Below are 18,326 nucleotides of genomic sequence, written 5' to 3'. Positions count from 1 at the left end.
TTTTGTGGTCATTACTCATTTTCTTGTCACCCCCCTCATGTCACTCTTACTTCAGTCTCCCCCCCCACACACACACACTCTCATTACCTTCATCATCTTTAATAAACAACTGAGTCAATTAAAAATCAGTTATGTCCATGACTGACTATAGTTAAGTCAAAAAAATATAAACGTGCCCTTTTAAAGCCTAGCCAGGCTCATGGGCCCGGTTTCCTGGTTTCTATGGCGTATGTGTTCCCCAGCTGGACGGGATGCCAGTCCATTGCAGCGTTACTCATTTTTGCCAGCTGAGTGGACTGGAGCAACGTGAAATGAAGTGTCTTGTTCAAGAACACAACGCATCGCATAGACTAAAACACTACCAAATATTTAATCTGTTGCTCCACTGGCTTTAGCATTAACACAAGGTATAGACTGAGTGAGTAAAGGGCTGGAAATAGTAACCTAATGGCTTTGTATTATTGCTTTGGGTTAGTTGTGTGTATGGGTGAAAGACATCAACTTTGCTAGGATTCGAACATTTAAAATGCATTGTTTTGTCCATGTAATAACTATTTGCAACATATTCACAGCTGGTTACTGTGTCAACATCTGAAAGGGTGAAAGGCAAAGATGACATCAGGGCAAATTCAAACAGAGACCCTAAAGGAACAACAGATCTATATATAATCTCTGCCTGGTGTGTCCCCTGACCAACGTCCTTAATAACAAAAGCAACAACAACAGGAGTAAGTTTACCATGGTTAGACCTCTTTATTGTATTTATTTCTGAACTGAATCTGAGCCAACTGGTAAATAGTTCAAGTGAAAAGTCTGCTGTCTGGGTTCAAGATAGGGTGAGGCACCAAAAGCAAACAACGACAGACAAATATAGGGGTCACTGAATATGATGGCAGCTATTGGGGGGAAGGGGCTATATGACTGGGGGTGGGGGGAAATAAAAACATAACAAAACTATGGGTGAGTCAAGAGGGAAGTAGGGGAGTGTCTACAGATTTTGCATAGCTACAGACTTAATTATCATCATCATCATCATGACTGGGAAGGGACACTCCACAGAGCTGTGTCCCAATAAATTGGGGGGCGGGGGTTAGTTGGTAGAGAGCTTCTGTTTAAGCTAAGGGGTTCCAATGTAAAGAACGATGTCAGTTGTTGAAGGTCGTAAGGGGGCAGTGTTAAATGTTTCAATGAGAACAAGGACTGAACTCCAATGTAACGACCTTAATGAGTGAGGGAGTGGTTAGATGTCTATGGTACTGATAGTGACACCTTACCACCACCAATGATGAAATTTAAAATGTGGTCCTTAAAATTTATGGCACTTGTGTATGGCTCCCAAAGATTGAGCTTAGATGAGGAATTTACAGGAAAAAAAAATTTGAAGTTTGCTATGATCTAAAGGGAAAACAGCATTTGGGGTTGGCAGGGGCTTTGTTGAGGAACAAATTAATCTTATTTGTTGTTTAATAGAAATAAATGATTGGATAAGTCATTTCCTCTGCTTTAGAAATGGAAGAGTCAAGTAACTTGTTTAAAGTCACAGCTCAATCCTTTGGGGCGTGGTACAAGCTTGAAAATACTTCAGCCATGATGAGACAGCAGGCCCTAATCCCCATCTGCAGGGGAGCTGCTGTTTCTCATGCAAGCACTATAGATAGCCAAAAATCCCTTTGTGAATATGCTACACAACTAGACCCACAAACCCATTCTTTTCTCCATCTCTTCTAGCACCAACTCCACAACTTTTACTTTTACTAACAAGTTGCCTGGTCTTCTCCTGACATTCTTATACAGTCTGAATTATCAAACAGCATTACTAAACACTGTGGCCATTCCTACTTCTCTGGCAACACTACTGTCTTATGTTACCAATCCCTCTGCCTACCCAAGTTCAAACCAGCAAACAGCTGTTTCAATTTCAACCAATCTTAGACAAGTTTGTTGGGATCAATCAATTAAAAAAGAACTTTTTACGAGCTGGATTCACAAACCAGTTATGAGTTGTGGGAGTTTCAGAAGGGCATCAATGCCACCACACATCTACTCCTTCAAGACTGTGGTGGATAATTCTAGTGTTATTTGAATATTATTTCTCAAATATGGGATATATGTCAATAATGTAAGGGTCACAATGTGGAAGCACTCCGTCAGTTACGACGATGAGAGTTCCGGTTGATCCGAATCAACGGAACAGCCTGCTCGTGAAATTAACGTGTAAGTGGCTGAGCACTCAACAGACATGTGTACCCTTAACGTAGTTCTCGGGGATATTCAGCATGACACAGAGAGTGACAAGGCCGGCCCTTTGAAATACAGGTACAACAGAAACAGGAAGTAAGAGTGAGAGAAAGTTGTGGTGAAAGAGTACAGCAGGGATCACCACCATCCCCTGCCGGAGCCTCGTGGAGCTTTAGGTGTTTTCGCTCAATAAACACTCACAACGCCCGGTCTGGGAATCGAAACCACGAGTCCGCTGCTCTAACCACTGGGCCATTGCGCCTCCACATAAGGGTCACAATAAACATATTGTAGAGTGTAAAGTTTAATTAGGGGCCCACAGTGAATTTACTAAGATGGGAGTGATCGTGTGTCCTCTATTTGAGAACGTAAATGCTTGAGAGAGAGATTGCCATGATAGATGGGATGTGGGTACATATTAAAGAGTAATAGATGGAGTTGAGTGTGTGTGTGTATGTATTTGAGAATGGGAGAGTTGGTATAAGATGTGTAGCTGGTTACATTGGAGAAGAGAGAGACATCATGGGAAGAATAAATTAGCATATTGCAAATGAGAAGAGAAATAATTGATAGAGATGATGTTGGAAAGGCTGGCATCGTTGCCAGGGTCGATATTTAAGAAATATGTTGTTGCTGCTGCTGCTGCTGCTGCTGTGGTGGTTGTTGATGAATGTGATGATGATGATGATGGTGTTGGTGGTTGACGTTAGCACTGTTAAAGCTGCCTGAATCCATGGAGACGGTCGTAGGACCATGAGACTTCTTGTGATGTCTCAGCTCATCAGGACTGGCAAACTTCAGGTCACAGTTGTTACACTGGAAAGGTTTCTCCCCTGTATGAGACCTGCGGTGTACAAGGAGCTTATCTCGTCGAGCAAACTGGAGCAGACAGAACTCACATTGGTACGGGCGCTCGCCTGTGTGGGACCGGCGGTGGATGGCCAGGTAATGCCGGTGGGCGAAGTTTTTTAAGCAGATATCACAGCCGTATGGCTTCTCCCGAGTGTGAGTACGATGGTGAATCTTGAGAGTGTCTTGACGAACAAACTGCTTAAAGCACACCTCACATTTATACGGCCGATCGCCAGTGTGGATGCGACGATGGATCTGCAGATAATCTCTTTGAGAAAAATGCTTCAAGCAAATGTCGCAGCCGAAAGGTTTCTCTCCTGTGTGGCAGCGTTTGTGTGTTGCTAGGTAACTCTTCCGGGCAAACAATTTCAAGCAGATGTCGCAATGGAATCGTTTCCGACGAACGTGGGTTCGTTTATGAACCTGCAGTTTACTCTGCTGCGTAAACTGTTTCGTGCAATACGTGCACTGAAACGGCTTCTCCCCCGTGTGCATTCGACGGTGAATTTGTAATGTGTCACGGCGAGCAAATTTCTGAATGCAGAAGTCACACTGGAAAGGTTTCTCTCCCGTGTGGGACCTCTTGTGGACCACCAGGTATTCCTTCTGGGCAAACTGTTTGAAGCAGACGTCACACTGGAACGGCTTCTCCCCTGTGTGGGTCCTCAAATGAATCCTCAAAGTGTCTCGACGTGCAAACTGCTTCAAACATATCTCACACTGGAACGGTCTTTCGCCAGTATGGGTCCTTCGGTGCATTTGCATAAGATATTCCTGTGCAAACTCTTTCCCACAAAAGTCACAGAAAAGTTGTTTTTGACGAGGTTTAACAGCCTGTTGTTGTTGTTGTGATTGTTGTGGTTGTTGCGATTGTTGTGGTTGTTGCTGCTGCTGTTGTTGTTGTTGTCGTGGCTGGTTATGAAGTTGTTGTTGCTGTGGCTGTTGTTGTTGTTGTTGCTGATGTTGATGTGTCTGGTGATTCAGTGTAGAAGGGGTCTTGCACACAGTCTGGGGCTGCATCTGTTGCGAACTCTTCCTCGGCTGACAACAGTTGGCGTTGGAACAACAACTTTGATACGATGAACCAGATTTATCAGAGTTGCTAGCAGCTGATTTGTGCAACTGGTTTTGCTGTTGCTGTTGGCTATGATGATGATGATGTTGTTGTTGATGATGATGATGATGTTGCTGCTGCTGTTGCACTTGCTGCTGTGGCTGCTGCTGCTGCTGATGGTGCTTTGAAGAAGGCAGAGGCGGAGATGCCGATGTCGTAGACTGATTGTGATCACCACCCCCACCGCCACTGCCCGTCCCTGTGTTATGGACCGAACGGTCATCTTCCGATCTGTCAATACTGGTCAAAGCAGTCGCTGGCAGATAGCACGGTTGACTGGTAAACATCTGTTTGCCTGAGTAGATGTTCGTCGGGAAGACGGTGTCTGTCGTGATGTAAGGAACTCTCTGAGACTGCATGCTGTGCTCTTGTGGGAAATGTTTACCGGAAATAGCGCCATGAAACATTAAGCATTCACTCATTGGTGCCACTCTTTGGCTCCCTTGAAGATTGTGTCCCTGTGGAAATTGCAAACCACAAACGGTATCGTGAATATTCTTCATTCCTGCAGAACGATCCATTCTGCTGTTTTTCCTGGGATAAAAATGAAAGATGGTATGGATTAAAACAAGATTGATCCCAATTCAGATTAAAGTTGCTATGGATTGAGATTAAAGAGTTTCTAATGTATCTATGGATTATAGTAAAGTTTAATCTGGATTGAAATGAAATTGGTATGAATTAAAACATAATTAGATTTGTCTGTTGAGAAAACTGTTGATGTTCAAAAATCTCTCCACAAAGATTTATGTCTGACATAAGATTGATGAGTTAAGTCTGTACAGCGACATACAAACAGGAATCTTCCAAGGTCCAACGGCTACATTCAGGGATGTCGGAATACGATCAGCTTGAAACAAAGGCCAATGTCCATAGATTACATGTTCCAGGATACTTGAAGTCAGCTGTAATTAGTTGGTCACCATAGTCACCAAATATCCATCAGTGGTTGCCATGGTCACTGCAGCTGTTATTGAAAGGCACAGTGGCTGAGTAGGTAAGATGTGAGACTCCTGACAGCCAGACAAAGGTTTCAAGTGGCAGTGCAGACTAACGTTTCATTCCTGTCCATGAATTATTATCATCAGTGTTTGTTGTTATTTTAGGATGTCTGTAAGTTCGTTAACAAGTGAATATCATTAATCCTTTGTTGTTGTGGTTTAATTCATCTGTAATTAGCAACATATGCTCATAGTTAGGTGACTGTTGCTGATGATGACCAATAATCAATAAGTCAATATGATGACCAGGTAGCACTGACCATTCACACTTTGGTCATCTGGTCCTTATTAAAGCTCTGCATGTACTTTAACAAAAACCTTGGGTAATAAAAACAAAATCTGAAGGACAAAACAAAGCTTGGGCAGACAATCTTCAGTTTGTCGACAACATGGTTACCACTTGGTGGTGATGGTCACATTGGTGTCCAATGACCATCAAACTCACAGCTGGTCAGCACCTGCAAAGGGATAAAAACTGAAGGTTACTATTTAACAAATGTTATGGAACGGAAGTTATGGTGGGTTACAAGAAGAAGCAGACGTGATAAAATCATACAAAACATCACAGTGTAATTATTTATTAGTTTCAAATTTGGGCACAAGGCCAGCAATTTAGTGGGGGGTAAGTCGATTACATCGACCTCAGTGCACAACTGGTACTTATTTTATCGACCCTGAAAGAATGAAAAGTAAAAGCGACCTTGACAGAATTTGAACTCAGAAAGTAAAGATGGACAAAATGCTGTGAAGCATTTTGCCCAGCATGCTAACGGTGCTGCCTTAATATAATTAATTATCAATGATACACAACAGCACAGTACATTTATAATTAATTGTGCAGAACAGTGACACACATGTGCCGGTGGCATGTGAAAAAACATTCAAGCATGGTCGTTGCCAGTGCCGCCAGACTGGCTCCCGTGCAGGTAGTATATAAAAAAACACCTTTTGAGTGTGGTCATTGCCAGAACCGCCTGACTGGCCCTCGTGCCAGTGGCACCCACTACACCCTCAGAGTGGTTGATGTAAGGAAGGGCATCCAGCTGTAAAAACTTTGCCAGATCAGACTGGAGCCTGGTGCAGCCTTCTAGCTCACCAGTCCTCAGTCAAACCATCCAACCCATACCAGCATGGAAAGCGGATGTTAAACGATGATGATGATGATGATGATATAATTATAATCAAGTAGTATAGTTTTCAGGAAGCATTCATCATCATCGTTTAATGATCTCCTTCCATGCTGGCATGGGTTGGACGGTTTGACAAGAACTGGCCAGGCTGGAGTCTGTACCATGCTTCTGTGTCTGTTTTGGTATGGTTTTTATGGCTGGATGCTCTTCCTAACACCAACCATTCTGCAGATAGCAGAGAAATCAGCTACCAACATCTTTTCTCTATAAATTACCTGAAGAAGGGTCCTAATCATGAACTATTGAAATACCAGGTAACAGTGCGATCTACTTACCTGCATTATTAATTATTATATCTTGCATTGTTTTGGCTTTTAAAAAATATTCAAAACAAAACTCCACAGAATCTTCATCATTTTAACATGTCTTTGGAGTGTTGGTCACTTGCATGTTCATTCCATGGCTGTTCCGTTGATCGGATCAACTGGAACCCTTGTCCTCGTAACCGATGGAGTGTGAATTTAGTTTAGGGCTTGACGACATAGACCAGTGTTTCTTAACCTTTTTACCCTTGCGTAACCCTTTAAATAAATTACATGTCTCTAGGAACCCCTCCGCAAAAAAAAATATGGTTTTGGTAGAAAGAAACTGAAAGCAGCCTGTCATCATTATCATTAAATGTCCTCCTTTCATACTGGCCTGGGCCAGATGGTTGGACAGGAGATGGCAAGTCAGAAGACTGTGCCAAGCCCTACTGTCTGCTTTGGCAATGGTCTTTATGGTTAGATGTCTTTCCTAACATCAACCACTTTACAGAGTGTACTGGATGCTTTTTACATGGCCCCAGCACCAATTCGTTTTATGTGGTATCAGCCCCCAATGCTTTTTACATGGCCCCAGCACCAATTCGTTTTATGTGGTATCAGCCCCCAATGCTTTTTCCATGGCCCCAGCACCAATTCGTTTTATGTGGTATCAGCCCCCAATGCTTTTTACATGGCCCCAGCACCAATTCGTTTTATGTGGTATCAGCCCCCAATGCTTTTTACATGGTCCCAGCACCAATTCGTTTTATGTGGTATCAGCCCCCAATGCTTTTTACATGGCCCCAGCACCAATTCGTTTTATGTGGTATCAGCCCCCAATGCTTTTTACATGGCCCCAGCACCAATTCGTTTTATGTGGTATCAGCCCCCAATGCTTTTTACATGGCCCCAGCACCAATTCGTTTTATGTGGTATCAGCCCCCAATGCTTTTTACATGGCCCCAGCACCAATTCGTTTTATGTGGTATCAGCCCCCAATGCTTTTTACATGGCCCCAGCACCAATTCGTTTTATGTGGTATCAGCCCCCAATGCTTTTTACATGGCCCCAGCACCAATTCGTTTTATGTGGTATCAGCCCCCAATGCTTTTTACATGGTCCCAGCACCAATTCGTTTTATGTGGTATCAGCCCCCAATGCTTTTTACATGGTCCCAGCACCAGTGCTTTTTATGTGACACCAGAACTGACAGGGTCACCTAGGAGGCTTTTGGAATTCTTCCTGGAAAGAAAATGGTGATTTCTATGTCTGAAACATAATCCCATCATTGTACTTTGGCAGACAACAGTTAACATGTTGAAGTTTAGTAAAAGCTTCAATATTTTCACTGTTTAGAGCATCAATTATTTGTTGTAACACTCAATGCTCTGAGTTCAAATCTCACCAAGGTCAACCTTGCCTTTTAGCCATTGCGAGTTTGATAAAGTATCAATCCAAGCCAGGTAGAACTGTAAGAATGTGGGAACAGGTGCCTGGCTGTATGGCTCAGACTCTCTCTTTTCTCTTTTACTTGTTTCAGTCATTTGACTGCGGCCATGCTGGAGCACCGCCTTTAGTCGAGCAAATCGACCCCAGGACTTATTCTTTGTAAGCCCAGTACTTATTCTATCGGTCTCTTTTGCCGAACCGCTAAGTAACGGGGACGTAAACACACCAGCATCGGTTGTCAAGCAATGCTAGGGGGACAAACACAGACACACAAACATACACACACACACACATATATACGACGGGCTTCTTTCAGTTTCTGTCTACCAAATCCACTCACAAGGCTTTGGTTGGCCCGAGGCTATAGTAGAAGACACTTGCCCAAAATGCCACGCAGTGGGACTGAACCCGGAACCATGTGGTTGGTAAGCAAGCTACTTACCACACAACCACTCCTGCGCCTTTGCATTCCGAGTTCAAATCCTGTCATGGCCTCCCTGGGTGATAGACAGACTTAACCGTTCACCCAGGTTTAACCCCCACCCCACCCACACACACTCTGTTGTAAGCTTTCATGTCAGGTCTCCGGTTTGAGGGTATCGTCCCCTCTCGCTCCTACCAGTCTCCTATGCCCTGTTACAAATCACAGGAGCTACCTTCCCCATTAAAAGATACAAAACCAGTAGAATATGTTAAATCTGTGGTTCTCAGCTGGGATCCATATGACCCTTAGGGAATTCATAGAAGACCTTTTGTTAAAATAGTACAACGAATAGCCTATATACCTACATAAAATAAATGCATAAAATATTCTTACAATTCTTTATAATATTTAATTATGAAAATATTACAGGATTTTTTTTTAACATCGAATGGCTGTGAGGGTCTACCCGAATAAAATAGAAATGAAACGGGTCCGGAGGTAAAAAAAAATAATGATTGAGAACTAAAGTGTTAGATGGAGACTTTGTCTGGAAACTTTACAAGATTATCGCCTAAATATTTCGGGACTATAAACAAATTTCCTGATGTATCTGTCCGCGAGTGAGTGTGGACTGATTGCACTGCAAACTATTTTCACCAAGCACAAAAATGGACATTGGGTTTTATAAGGCACAAAAATGACTGTGTAGAAAGAGATTAAAGTAGATTTAATAAATGAACGACACCTCCTGGCTCTGAATGGACCCCCGAGCAATAAGGGGTGAAGAGGGTGAAGTTTTGGCCGAGAGTTAAATAATTGTGACGAATATAGTCCAGCGCTTTTCTGTGTTGGACTAATTAAGTCCAACGGTGGAAATAAGTTTATATATAAATTTATATATGAACACGCGAGAGAAGATTGCAAGATTTATCGCCAGTAAATAACACCGTAGTAATATAATCCCAATAAATGTCTGTCGGTTTGTGAAAGGCGACTCCCCGCCCCTTACGAGGAAGGCCCCTCCGTGGACGATCAACGATCAAGCACTGAGACTCGTATGTATTTTGTGTGGGTTTCTGTAATAGAGGCAAATAGAGCGAGAGAGGGAGAGAAAGAGAGGCAGATAGTCGCAGAGGGAGATGAGAGCGACAGAGAGAGAGAGAGAGAGAGCGGGGAGAGGCAGATAGTCTCGCAGAGAGGGGAGGGTAGATAGTTACAGAGAGAAAGAAGGGGGAGAGGCAGATATCTACAGATAGAGAGAGAGAGAGAGGGAGGAAAGAGAGATAGTTAGAAAGAGAGAGAGAGGGGGGTTGATAGAGTGTGAAGTATGCAGTTGAACTGCAAGTGGCTGAAATGCACAGGTATAATGCATCATCACGGTTTACGATCTCTCACCCTCCTCTGTTGCTTGTCATTCTCCCATACAGCCACACACACCACCACGCTCTCTCTATCAAATACATATCTATATCTATCTATACTAAACACACACATACACTTACACACACACACGCACATATATATATATATATAATACATACATATATATACATACATACACACACATACAAGTCTGCGCGCGCACCAATTAAGCGCGCACAGACATACATACACACCCATTTATATACTTTAAACACTTGTTATTATAATAAAACATTTGGTATTTACACACACAATTATATATATATATACACAATGAAAGACAAAAAGAGAGGGGACTATGGATGCGATTGAGAGAATGCCATAATATCAAAATATGTCCCCTGAGTATGAGTGCGTGTGTGTGTCTATGTGTATATGTGTATGTGTAGGTCTATACGTATACACACACACACACACGCACACATATATATAGCAGAGAAGACATATACTGCAATAAGTAGACAGATTCAATTTGAGGAAAGGTAACGAATGTAAGAGCATAACTCACTGTATTTCGTGTGACGGGAGTCGAGGCTGTGAAATACGGCTTCTGGGTCCCTCATGGGAAAGGTGTCAGCAAGCTTTGTTGCAGAATTACTTACAAGATATGAAAAATATTTTACCAGCTTTAACAACAAAAGAAATCGGTGTCATTGCTATATACGTTCCTCATAGATTTACACTCTGACATCAAACTTCAATTTCCCCTCTTCTATAAACTTTTCCTCTTTAATTACTTCGCTAAACTTCAGAGTCGTCCACTTCAGAGTTGCTTGCCATCACCCAACTCGCTTTAGAAGCTGACACTCCGACGGAACGGTTTTTAGGCGTGAGATAATTGGCAATGTTTTTTACGGTGTCAATTATTTCTAATACTTACCGTGTGTGAAGTTATAAAAGATAACTGTACATCTAATACATCTTATATCTATATAGACACGCACACTCACACACATTCACGCATATACGCATACATGTGCGTGTGTATATATCTCTATATACAGCTGGAGATTACTTCCCTTGTCACTTTGCTGGCAACGATCTTGGTCGCCCCACGGTTTGACGGGGGGCACTAATTGCAGTCTATTAATTGCAATCAACATTGACTTAACGTAACATTTAGAAAGATCAGCCCTTATATGGATGTTTGATCTGCAAGAAATAGCAGCCAAATTTCCCTCAAATAACATCTAATCATTTTTTAAGATAGGAATATATTAGCTAGATTACCTTCATTAAGAAATCAAGGGGTTACACTGGAATTAAATCAATAGGCTATCTTATCTTTTATTATCAATGGTCATTTCCGACTAACCACGTTTTGTGTTCAAATTCCGCGGAGGCTGACTTCGCGTTTCATCCTTTCGGGATCGATAAAATAAATACCAATTGATCACAGGAGATCGACTTACTTACCCCACCCCCAAATTGCTGGCCTTGAAGCCTTTATTATCAATAATTATAATTAAGCTTTTTTTTTTTTTTTGCTTAAACCTACTCAAGAATTTTTCGTTTTTGTGTTTGGTTCGCAAGATTCTTGGTGTGAATTTGTGCGTTTGAACAAATTTGGTTGTGTCTTGGAACAAATTTGGTTGTGTCTTGGAAAAATCATTATGCCAATAATAATAACTCACGCACAATTTTGATTCTTCAAGTTCGATTCCACTTTTATTACTATTAGTCAATTTGTTACATATCTGACCAACTAACGGATCGATCGTTTATTTAACTTGTTGGTTAAACAATCGGTTGTTTGTTCGTGCGTCAAAGTTCTTTTGTTGCCGTTCAGTGACCCTTGACTCCCATTTCGCTCCAAGGTCCAACTTTGGTTGCTGTTAGAACTCTGACGGACAAACAACCAACTAATTGATTGTTTAATCAACACGTTAAACAAACCATCAAACCAATTGACTATTAATAAAGAAGTGGAATTGAACCTGTGCGTGTGTTGCTATTACTGGCGTAATGACTCTCCCGAGACACTACACAAATCAGGAATCTCGACTTCAAATATAGAATCTAGTAGTTTCAGTGATGTAATTAAATATTTGTTAATTATGTAAGGTCAGCCGATATGTAGTGGAATCCTGTGAATAAAATCAGTGTAAGTTAACACTGGTGATGGACATTACTTTTATAATTCAGTTTTTAAAAGCAGGTTTAGGAAAAATTAACAAATCGATGCCTTCTAGATTTCTAATAAACAAGAAAGCCAACTTCATCTAGGGCGAATTTACGTTTAGATAATTCAAGAAAACGATGAAGTACGGAATTGACTTGCGTCAACAATTCTGAAGGAATTAAATTTGTTTCTTATTTGGAAAAGGAAACACAAACTAAGTGAATAATAATTGGGGACCCTTAAAGGTAAAGAGAGACGATTTTTAGAATTTAAGAATTAATTTTACAGAAAATTAAATGTTCATGTTGAGTGAGGGAAAAGTGGTCCTTATTAACTGGAAAGGTGACAACTTGTAACAAACAGCATTTCATTGGACCCATCAAACTATAAATCGAAATAATACCTGGGGATAAACTGTTTGGGGCTCAGTACATTCTCTACACAATACACTTGGTCATTTACTACGTATTTAATCAATGAAACAGTCATTGGCGGAGAGTAGCCTCTCTTGGACCAGTAACTACCATATTACGTAACATTTAGAAGGATGAGCCCTTACATGGATGTTTGATCTGCAAGAAATAGCAGCCAAATTTCCCTCAAATTACATCTAATCATTTTTAAAGATAGGAATATATTAGCTAGATTACCTTTATTAAGAAGTTAAGAGGTTACACTGGAATAGTATATAATAGTATTGGGAAGACTGATTAGATGGAAAAATCCAAAACATCATTTGTGGGCAATACGGCTATATCTTTTAACACAGAATATCATTCCATTAGTTGAAAAACATGTAAGGTTTAGCAACAGGAAGGGCATCTAGCTGTCAAAATAAAGCCACAATGAAATATATTCGTGTAATCCCTGCTGGCATGATAAAATGGCATTTTAAAACAGGTGTAAAATGGAATTCATGAATAAGGAAATACAACCATTACTATTCACCTGTTGGAAATTGTAGGTATTTGTTAACGTTTATAGATGAATATTGCTATGCAGGTATTTTCAGAATGCCTCACAGAGTTACGACTGTGCCTTGCTATGTGGGGTACGGTTGTCACTTTGGCAAGGCATAGCACTCATTCAGCCACCCTGCGAGGGAAACGGTGAAGGCATGAGCCTGCAGCAGCATGGCAAATTGTGAAGAGGAATTGGAAGAATTCAACTGTGCCAACAGTGTTTCTTACACTGATGCTGAGCGGGGGGTGGGGTCCTAGAAGATCAATGGTCAGATCACCAAGCACTATCAAATTACTATCAAATTGGTCAGCTCACCAAGCTCTATCAAATTACTACTAATACTACTGAAGTTGGTTTGACTGGGGGAGACTGTGTCCATAGTCTTTGCAGGTTGCATAATATGTCCTGACCAACAACCTTTAATATTGGTTTCAGCAATTACGGAAGGAGGGGACAAGTTGATTACATTGACTCCAGTGCTCAACTGGTACTTAGACCCTGAAGATGGTGAAAGACAGGGTCGACCTTCATGGAATTTGAACTCAGAACATTAAGACAGATGAAATGCTGCTAAGGGCCTGGTGTCCCGGCCAGCCCTTGATATGAATCAATATGAGACAGCCACGTGACTAAAAGTTCCCCAAACTAAAGTTCCTCAAAATAAACACACAATACTTTTAGGTGGTGTGTCTTGGTAACCACACCTGTATAATGTAGCATCGCAGTTGTGAGGTCTTCTCTACTCAGCTAAAGACTACTTTCACTTCAAACAGATGTTGACACACAGCAAAATATAAGTGTCACTGATGCTATACAAGTGTCACTGTTCACATATCTGGAAAGGAGCACCTATCTTTCTCTCTCTCGAGCTCTGCTTCTAAACCGTTTATAACTCCATGATCCCTTTCACCAAACAGTGTTTCAGAAACAACTCCTTCTCATGAATCATGGCACCTTCCAACAAAACAAAAAAAAAAAAAAAAAAAAAAAAAAAACCCAGCAAATTATTTTAAACTTTGCTTGTTTCTTTCCCCTTCCTGGGCCACTTCAATCCCTTTCACCTTCACCCCCCTCCTTACTGATATTTACCATCTGATATTTCGTCATTCATTACATTCACCTCTGGCCCCATCTCTTACCATCTGTCATCCTCCTCTCATACCTGGATTGAATTTACCAAGCCTCACCTTCTCCCTTGATCCACTCTCTATATTCTTTCATATGTGCACCTTTGTATTTTGAGTGTTTGCTCTGCATCTCATCACTTCTGCCTTTATCATCTTTCCAGCTATTCCCACCCACCCTTATATAATACGGGGCAGGCAAATATATCCTCTGCCGCTTGACACCTGTGCCTGTCGCTCTTTTATGTTTTAGCCTCTTGGTGCCTCCCTTAGAGCCACCGCCCTCTCTCCTGCTCAATCAAAGGAGCTTTATTTTTTCTTGTCTTGCAAATTTCTTGGTAGCAACCTCAGAAATGCTGGTGGTGCAACAAGGGGGGAAAAAAGCACCTACACTGTCAATTGGCTGATATTAGGAAAGACACCCAGCTGTAGACATCCAAGCCAAAGCTGACACTGGAGTTTTACTCAGTCTTGCAGCTTGTTGGGTCCGATCAAATCTTCCAAAGACGACGATGACGATATTCATATAGAATCATATCCAGTATGGACCAATCTTTAGATATTTGTCCCGACGAGAGCCGCCTATGTCAACCGTTTATGGATATTACCAAAGAAGGACAGAACTGATACACTGGACCTTGGTCAAGCATCAATCATGCTTCTGAACACGGAGAAAAAAATAATGCCCCCCCCCCCCCCAACACCACCATCGCCATGATATTTTTTTTAATCGCGACAAAGACTTTATTTTAATGTTTAAAACCCAAGTTATGTTTGATAACATGTTTAAAACATAAGCAGTACTGTCTAACTAGCATACCAGGTTTTAAATATTTAAATTTTTTCAGAAAACTCCCGACCCCTCTAACCACGCATTACGTACCCTCTCCTCCATAGAGCCAGCTTGAAGTTTGCTACCTCCTTTGTGATACCATAGCACCCCGAAGAAAAAAGCATTATGTGGGTAGAGCACCCCTTTATATTGGAAGAGTTCATTAAATTTAGATCAAACTAAAGATAATTTTTATTAAATATACGTCAAAATGTAATTAGTGAAAATGTAATTATCTGTAACACGATCGTCTGTTGGGATTTGAACTCGGATTACAGCGAGATGCATTTCATCCTCTGCTCAAACCGTCTCGGCTAGGTTCCAACCCTGCTTTCGTTCATAATATAAAGGGAGGTAATAGCAGTTCTTTGTATTGTTTCCAGTAGGCAAAAGGGGAACAGAAGACGACCCAACTATTGTATTTTTGCTTAATCTCAGGTTAATCCTAATATGATGCAGATTTACCATCGAAGCCATTCCTGCCATGACAGTCAAATCCTTTTAGGTGTATGTGCGATTACGTTATGCAATGCATCTTTTCATAATTAAAACAGGTGTGATTTGAAGGAAATTTCGCTGCTATTTCTAGCAACTCGGACAGGCACGTTAAAACTATCCCTCTTTTTCTTGTCTGTCTGTCTTTCTCTCTCTCTCTCTCCTCTCTTCTCCTCTCCTCTCTTTCCCTCCCACTCACTCACTGGTGTCTAGTCCCAGGGAAATATGTCAGGGGCTGACTGCAGACTTACGCGGTGTTGATGATGGCGGAAATAGCGAAGACACAACTGAGAATAATGGAGCGAGCAAAGAATGTACTTTTGTTAATATATCTCAAGTTCACCGAACCCATATTCTGGCTCAGAGGCGGGGGGGGGGGGCAGTGAGTGGGGGAGGGGTTTAAATAGTAATGATGTTGATAATGATAAAACATAGCAAGAGGTGAAACTGCTAGAGACGTTAAACTAAAGGTTAACCCAGTTCGTCTCACTTCGCTGAAATTTCTCAAAAGTCTTCCGCTAAAATATAAAATCTTTAATACTTATACGAGCACCTCTAAATACCCAACTTACATTTAAAAATAAAAAAAGTACCTGAATTTTTCTCCCGCGGAACCACAGAATCATCATAGAAGTCGTTCCAAATATTCTCAACAGTTTCGTAAAATTGCTAATTCTAGCTAAACTTTCATAAAGGCTAACAAAAACATATTGCGCCCAACGTGGGGCTCGAACCCACGACCCCGAGATTAAGAGTCTCGTGCTCTACCGACTGAGCTAGCCGGGCTCCTGCCGAGATGCATTCTTGTGTCTCTATTTTAGCTGTTTGACTTTGACAGTTATTGTGGCGACGATGACGGGACTAATGGATCGGTGAAGCTATGAATGTCGATGACGAAATGACAGCAGTGCCCCGTGGATAGTGTAAAGTCCCTTATGATTATCGAAACCACACCAGGATCAATAGTCTGGCTTAACTGACAGAAGGTTAGACACCTCGTGGGACTGTCACGAAAAAAAAAGTCATTTGCTATCACTAGTTTTTACCTTCATTTACAAAAATAGATTAAGTCTGAAAAAAAAACTAATAATACATTTCTGAAACCTTTCTACTATAGGCACAAAGTCTGAAATTGGTGGGTGGTGGAGGGTAGTCGATTACATCAACCCTCAGTACTCAACTGGTACCTAATTTATCGACTACCAGATTAATAGTAATTGCAAAGCTGGCATCTAACAAAGTCCCTCCAAATTCTTAATTATTTTAAAAATTTCATGAAACACATTTTGCAGAGGATTTCATGACAAATATGCCAATGAAACAACATTCATGTTCTGTTTGAGTCAAGAGGTGTTGCAGTATTCATTTCAGAAAGTTTAATCCCATTGTGAGTTCAAGTCTAGATGTGCCTTTCACAACGACCAGGACCTTTGAAATATATACCAGTGCTCTCTCTCTTTAAAAAGCTCTAATTTCTCTTCAGTATGATTACGCATTAAATTATTACTTATACAAGATCATTACTAAACTAAAAAAACTAAAAAAAGGAAAAAAAAACATGCGCCCAACGTGGGGCTCGAACCCACGACCCCGAGATTAAGAGTCTCGTGCTCTACCGACTGAGCTAGCCGGGCTGCTATGAGCACCGTTTATCTTATAATCTAGTAATTACTAATTCAGGGCATTTCAGTTTTGTAGTTTTTTTCTTTCAGGGTCACTTCCGTTTTATCTGTCTTGCTTTTGCGCTATTAATGTATAGATGTGTATGTATATAAATATGTGCGTATATATATATGTATGGTAGGAAATCGTGACTTTCGTGTATTTCCACAACAGTATTATTACCTAGTGTAAAGAGATCCATTTAATCTCATCTAAAATCTACCAATCTATAATGTCTATTAACTAATCCAGGTTATAAATTGATTAGGTGTTTTAAAGCTGGATTAAAATGAGCCAATTGTAAAAAAAAATATATATCGTCAGCGAATTTTTATGTTACATAAACGTATAAGTAGTATTCGACTACAAAAAAAGTAGAACATTTAATAGTCAATGAAATCGGATCAAAATTACATTGATAATTCCCTTACAAAATGTGTCACAAAATTTTTATTTGTTGCAAGAGACAATTCCACCTTTTTTCCCCGACTACAGTAGGTAGGAATCGACTTCTTGTAGGTCACACGTAATCGAACAGTCTCTTGATTAAAAAAACAAAAAAGTATTCTAATCGTGCCGACCATGGCATTTTAGGGACTGAATTTTTCAATCAGTCCTTCCTTTTTATATCATTTTAGTTAATAACTCGATCCCTTTAAGTCGTTGTTCCTTTTTTGTGTCAATCCTTTTTTTCCATTTCGTTCAACCTGGTTTCTACATCTCCATTCCACGTTTTGCAAACAACACCGCCCCCCTCCCGCTCCCTCCCCTCCTCCTCCCTCTCTTCCATTACGAGTCCAACGTCTCCCGATTATCTCCCTTGTAGTGTTTACATCCACTCAACGTGTGACTTCCTCTTCCCTCTCTCTCTCCTCCCCCAAACCCCCCCCTCCTACCTCCAGCTCCGCCATCAAACTCTCAACACACTTCTTACTTATCTGCACACTCGGCACCTTCCTTCCACCTACCTCACTCTATACACACACAAACACACACACAAATACACACACGCACCAACGACCAGAGAACAATCAAACTACACTCTTTCCAAACACATTTCATACTAAAAACACCAGTCTTCATGTCAACCATTTAGAGGAAAAACACCCAAGAAACTGCTCACTATATACATATCCCTCTCTCCTCTGTATATATACATATATATATATATATTATATATATATATATATATA

At 40.9% G+C, this 18,326-nt stretch overlaps 1 protein-coding gene and 2 non-coding genes across 4 annotated transcripts; all 3 read right to left on the bottom strand.

The window, feature by feature from the left end:
- Positions 1-2,384: 2,384 nt before the first annotated feature.
- On the bottom strand, positions 2,385-10,891 carry LOC115218831 (zinc finger protein 2). 2 transcript variants are annotated; one of them, XM_036509342.1, is made up of 3 exons: positions 10,444-10,891; positions 3,969-5,663; positions 2,385-3,938 (listed from the first exon to the last, which is right to left on the bottom strand). In XM_036509342.1, the coding sequence occupies exons 2-3, from the start codon at positions 4,723-4,725 to the stop codon at positions 2,854-2,856; spliced, it is 1,842 nt and encodes a 613-aa protein (XP_036365235.1). In that variant the 5' UTR covers positions 4,726-5,663; positions 10,444-10,891; the 3' UTR covers positions 2,385-2,853. The 2 variants fall into 2 exon arrangements, with proteins under 2 accessions (XP_036365235.1, XP_029644634.1); XM_029788774.2 differs by having other exon boundaries at positions 2,385-5,663; positions 10,444-10,890.
- Positions 10,892-16,184: 5,293 nt separating this feature from the next.
- Positions 16,185-16,257, bottom strand: Trnak-cuu. Its single transcript has one exon. It is a non-coding gene; the product is annotated as a tRNA-Lys (tRNA).
- A 775-nt stretch (positions 16,258-17,032) lies between these two features.
- On the bottom strand, positions 17,033-17,105 carry Trnak-cuu. The gene has a single exon. It is a non-coding gene; the product is annotated as a tRNA-Lys (tRNA).
- Between the last annotated feature and the right edge of the window lie 1,221 nt (positions 17,106-18,326).

This window comes from Octopus sinensis, linkage group LG14 (genome assembly GCF_006345805.1).
Source record: "Octopus sinensis linkage group LG14, ASM634580v1, whole genome shotgun sequence".
NCBI classification, from domain to species: Eukaryota; Metazoa; Mollusca; class Cephalopoda; order Octopoda; family Octopodidae; genus Octopus; species Octopus sinensis.
This window is presented reverse-complemented; position numbering and strand designations above follow the sequence as displayed.

Bases quoted from the DNA above. Each gene is read 5' to 3' on its own strand.
- LOC115218831 (XM_029788774.2), bottom strand. From the start codon at position 4,725: ATGGATCGTTCTGCAGGAATGAAGAATATTCACGATACCGTTTGTGGT.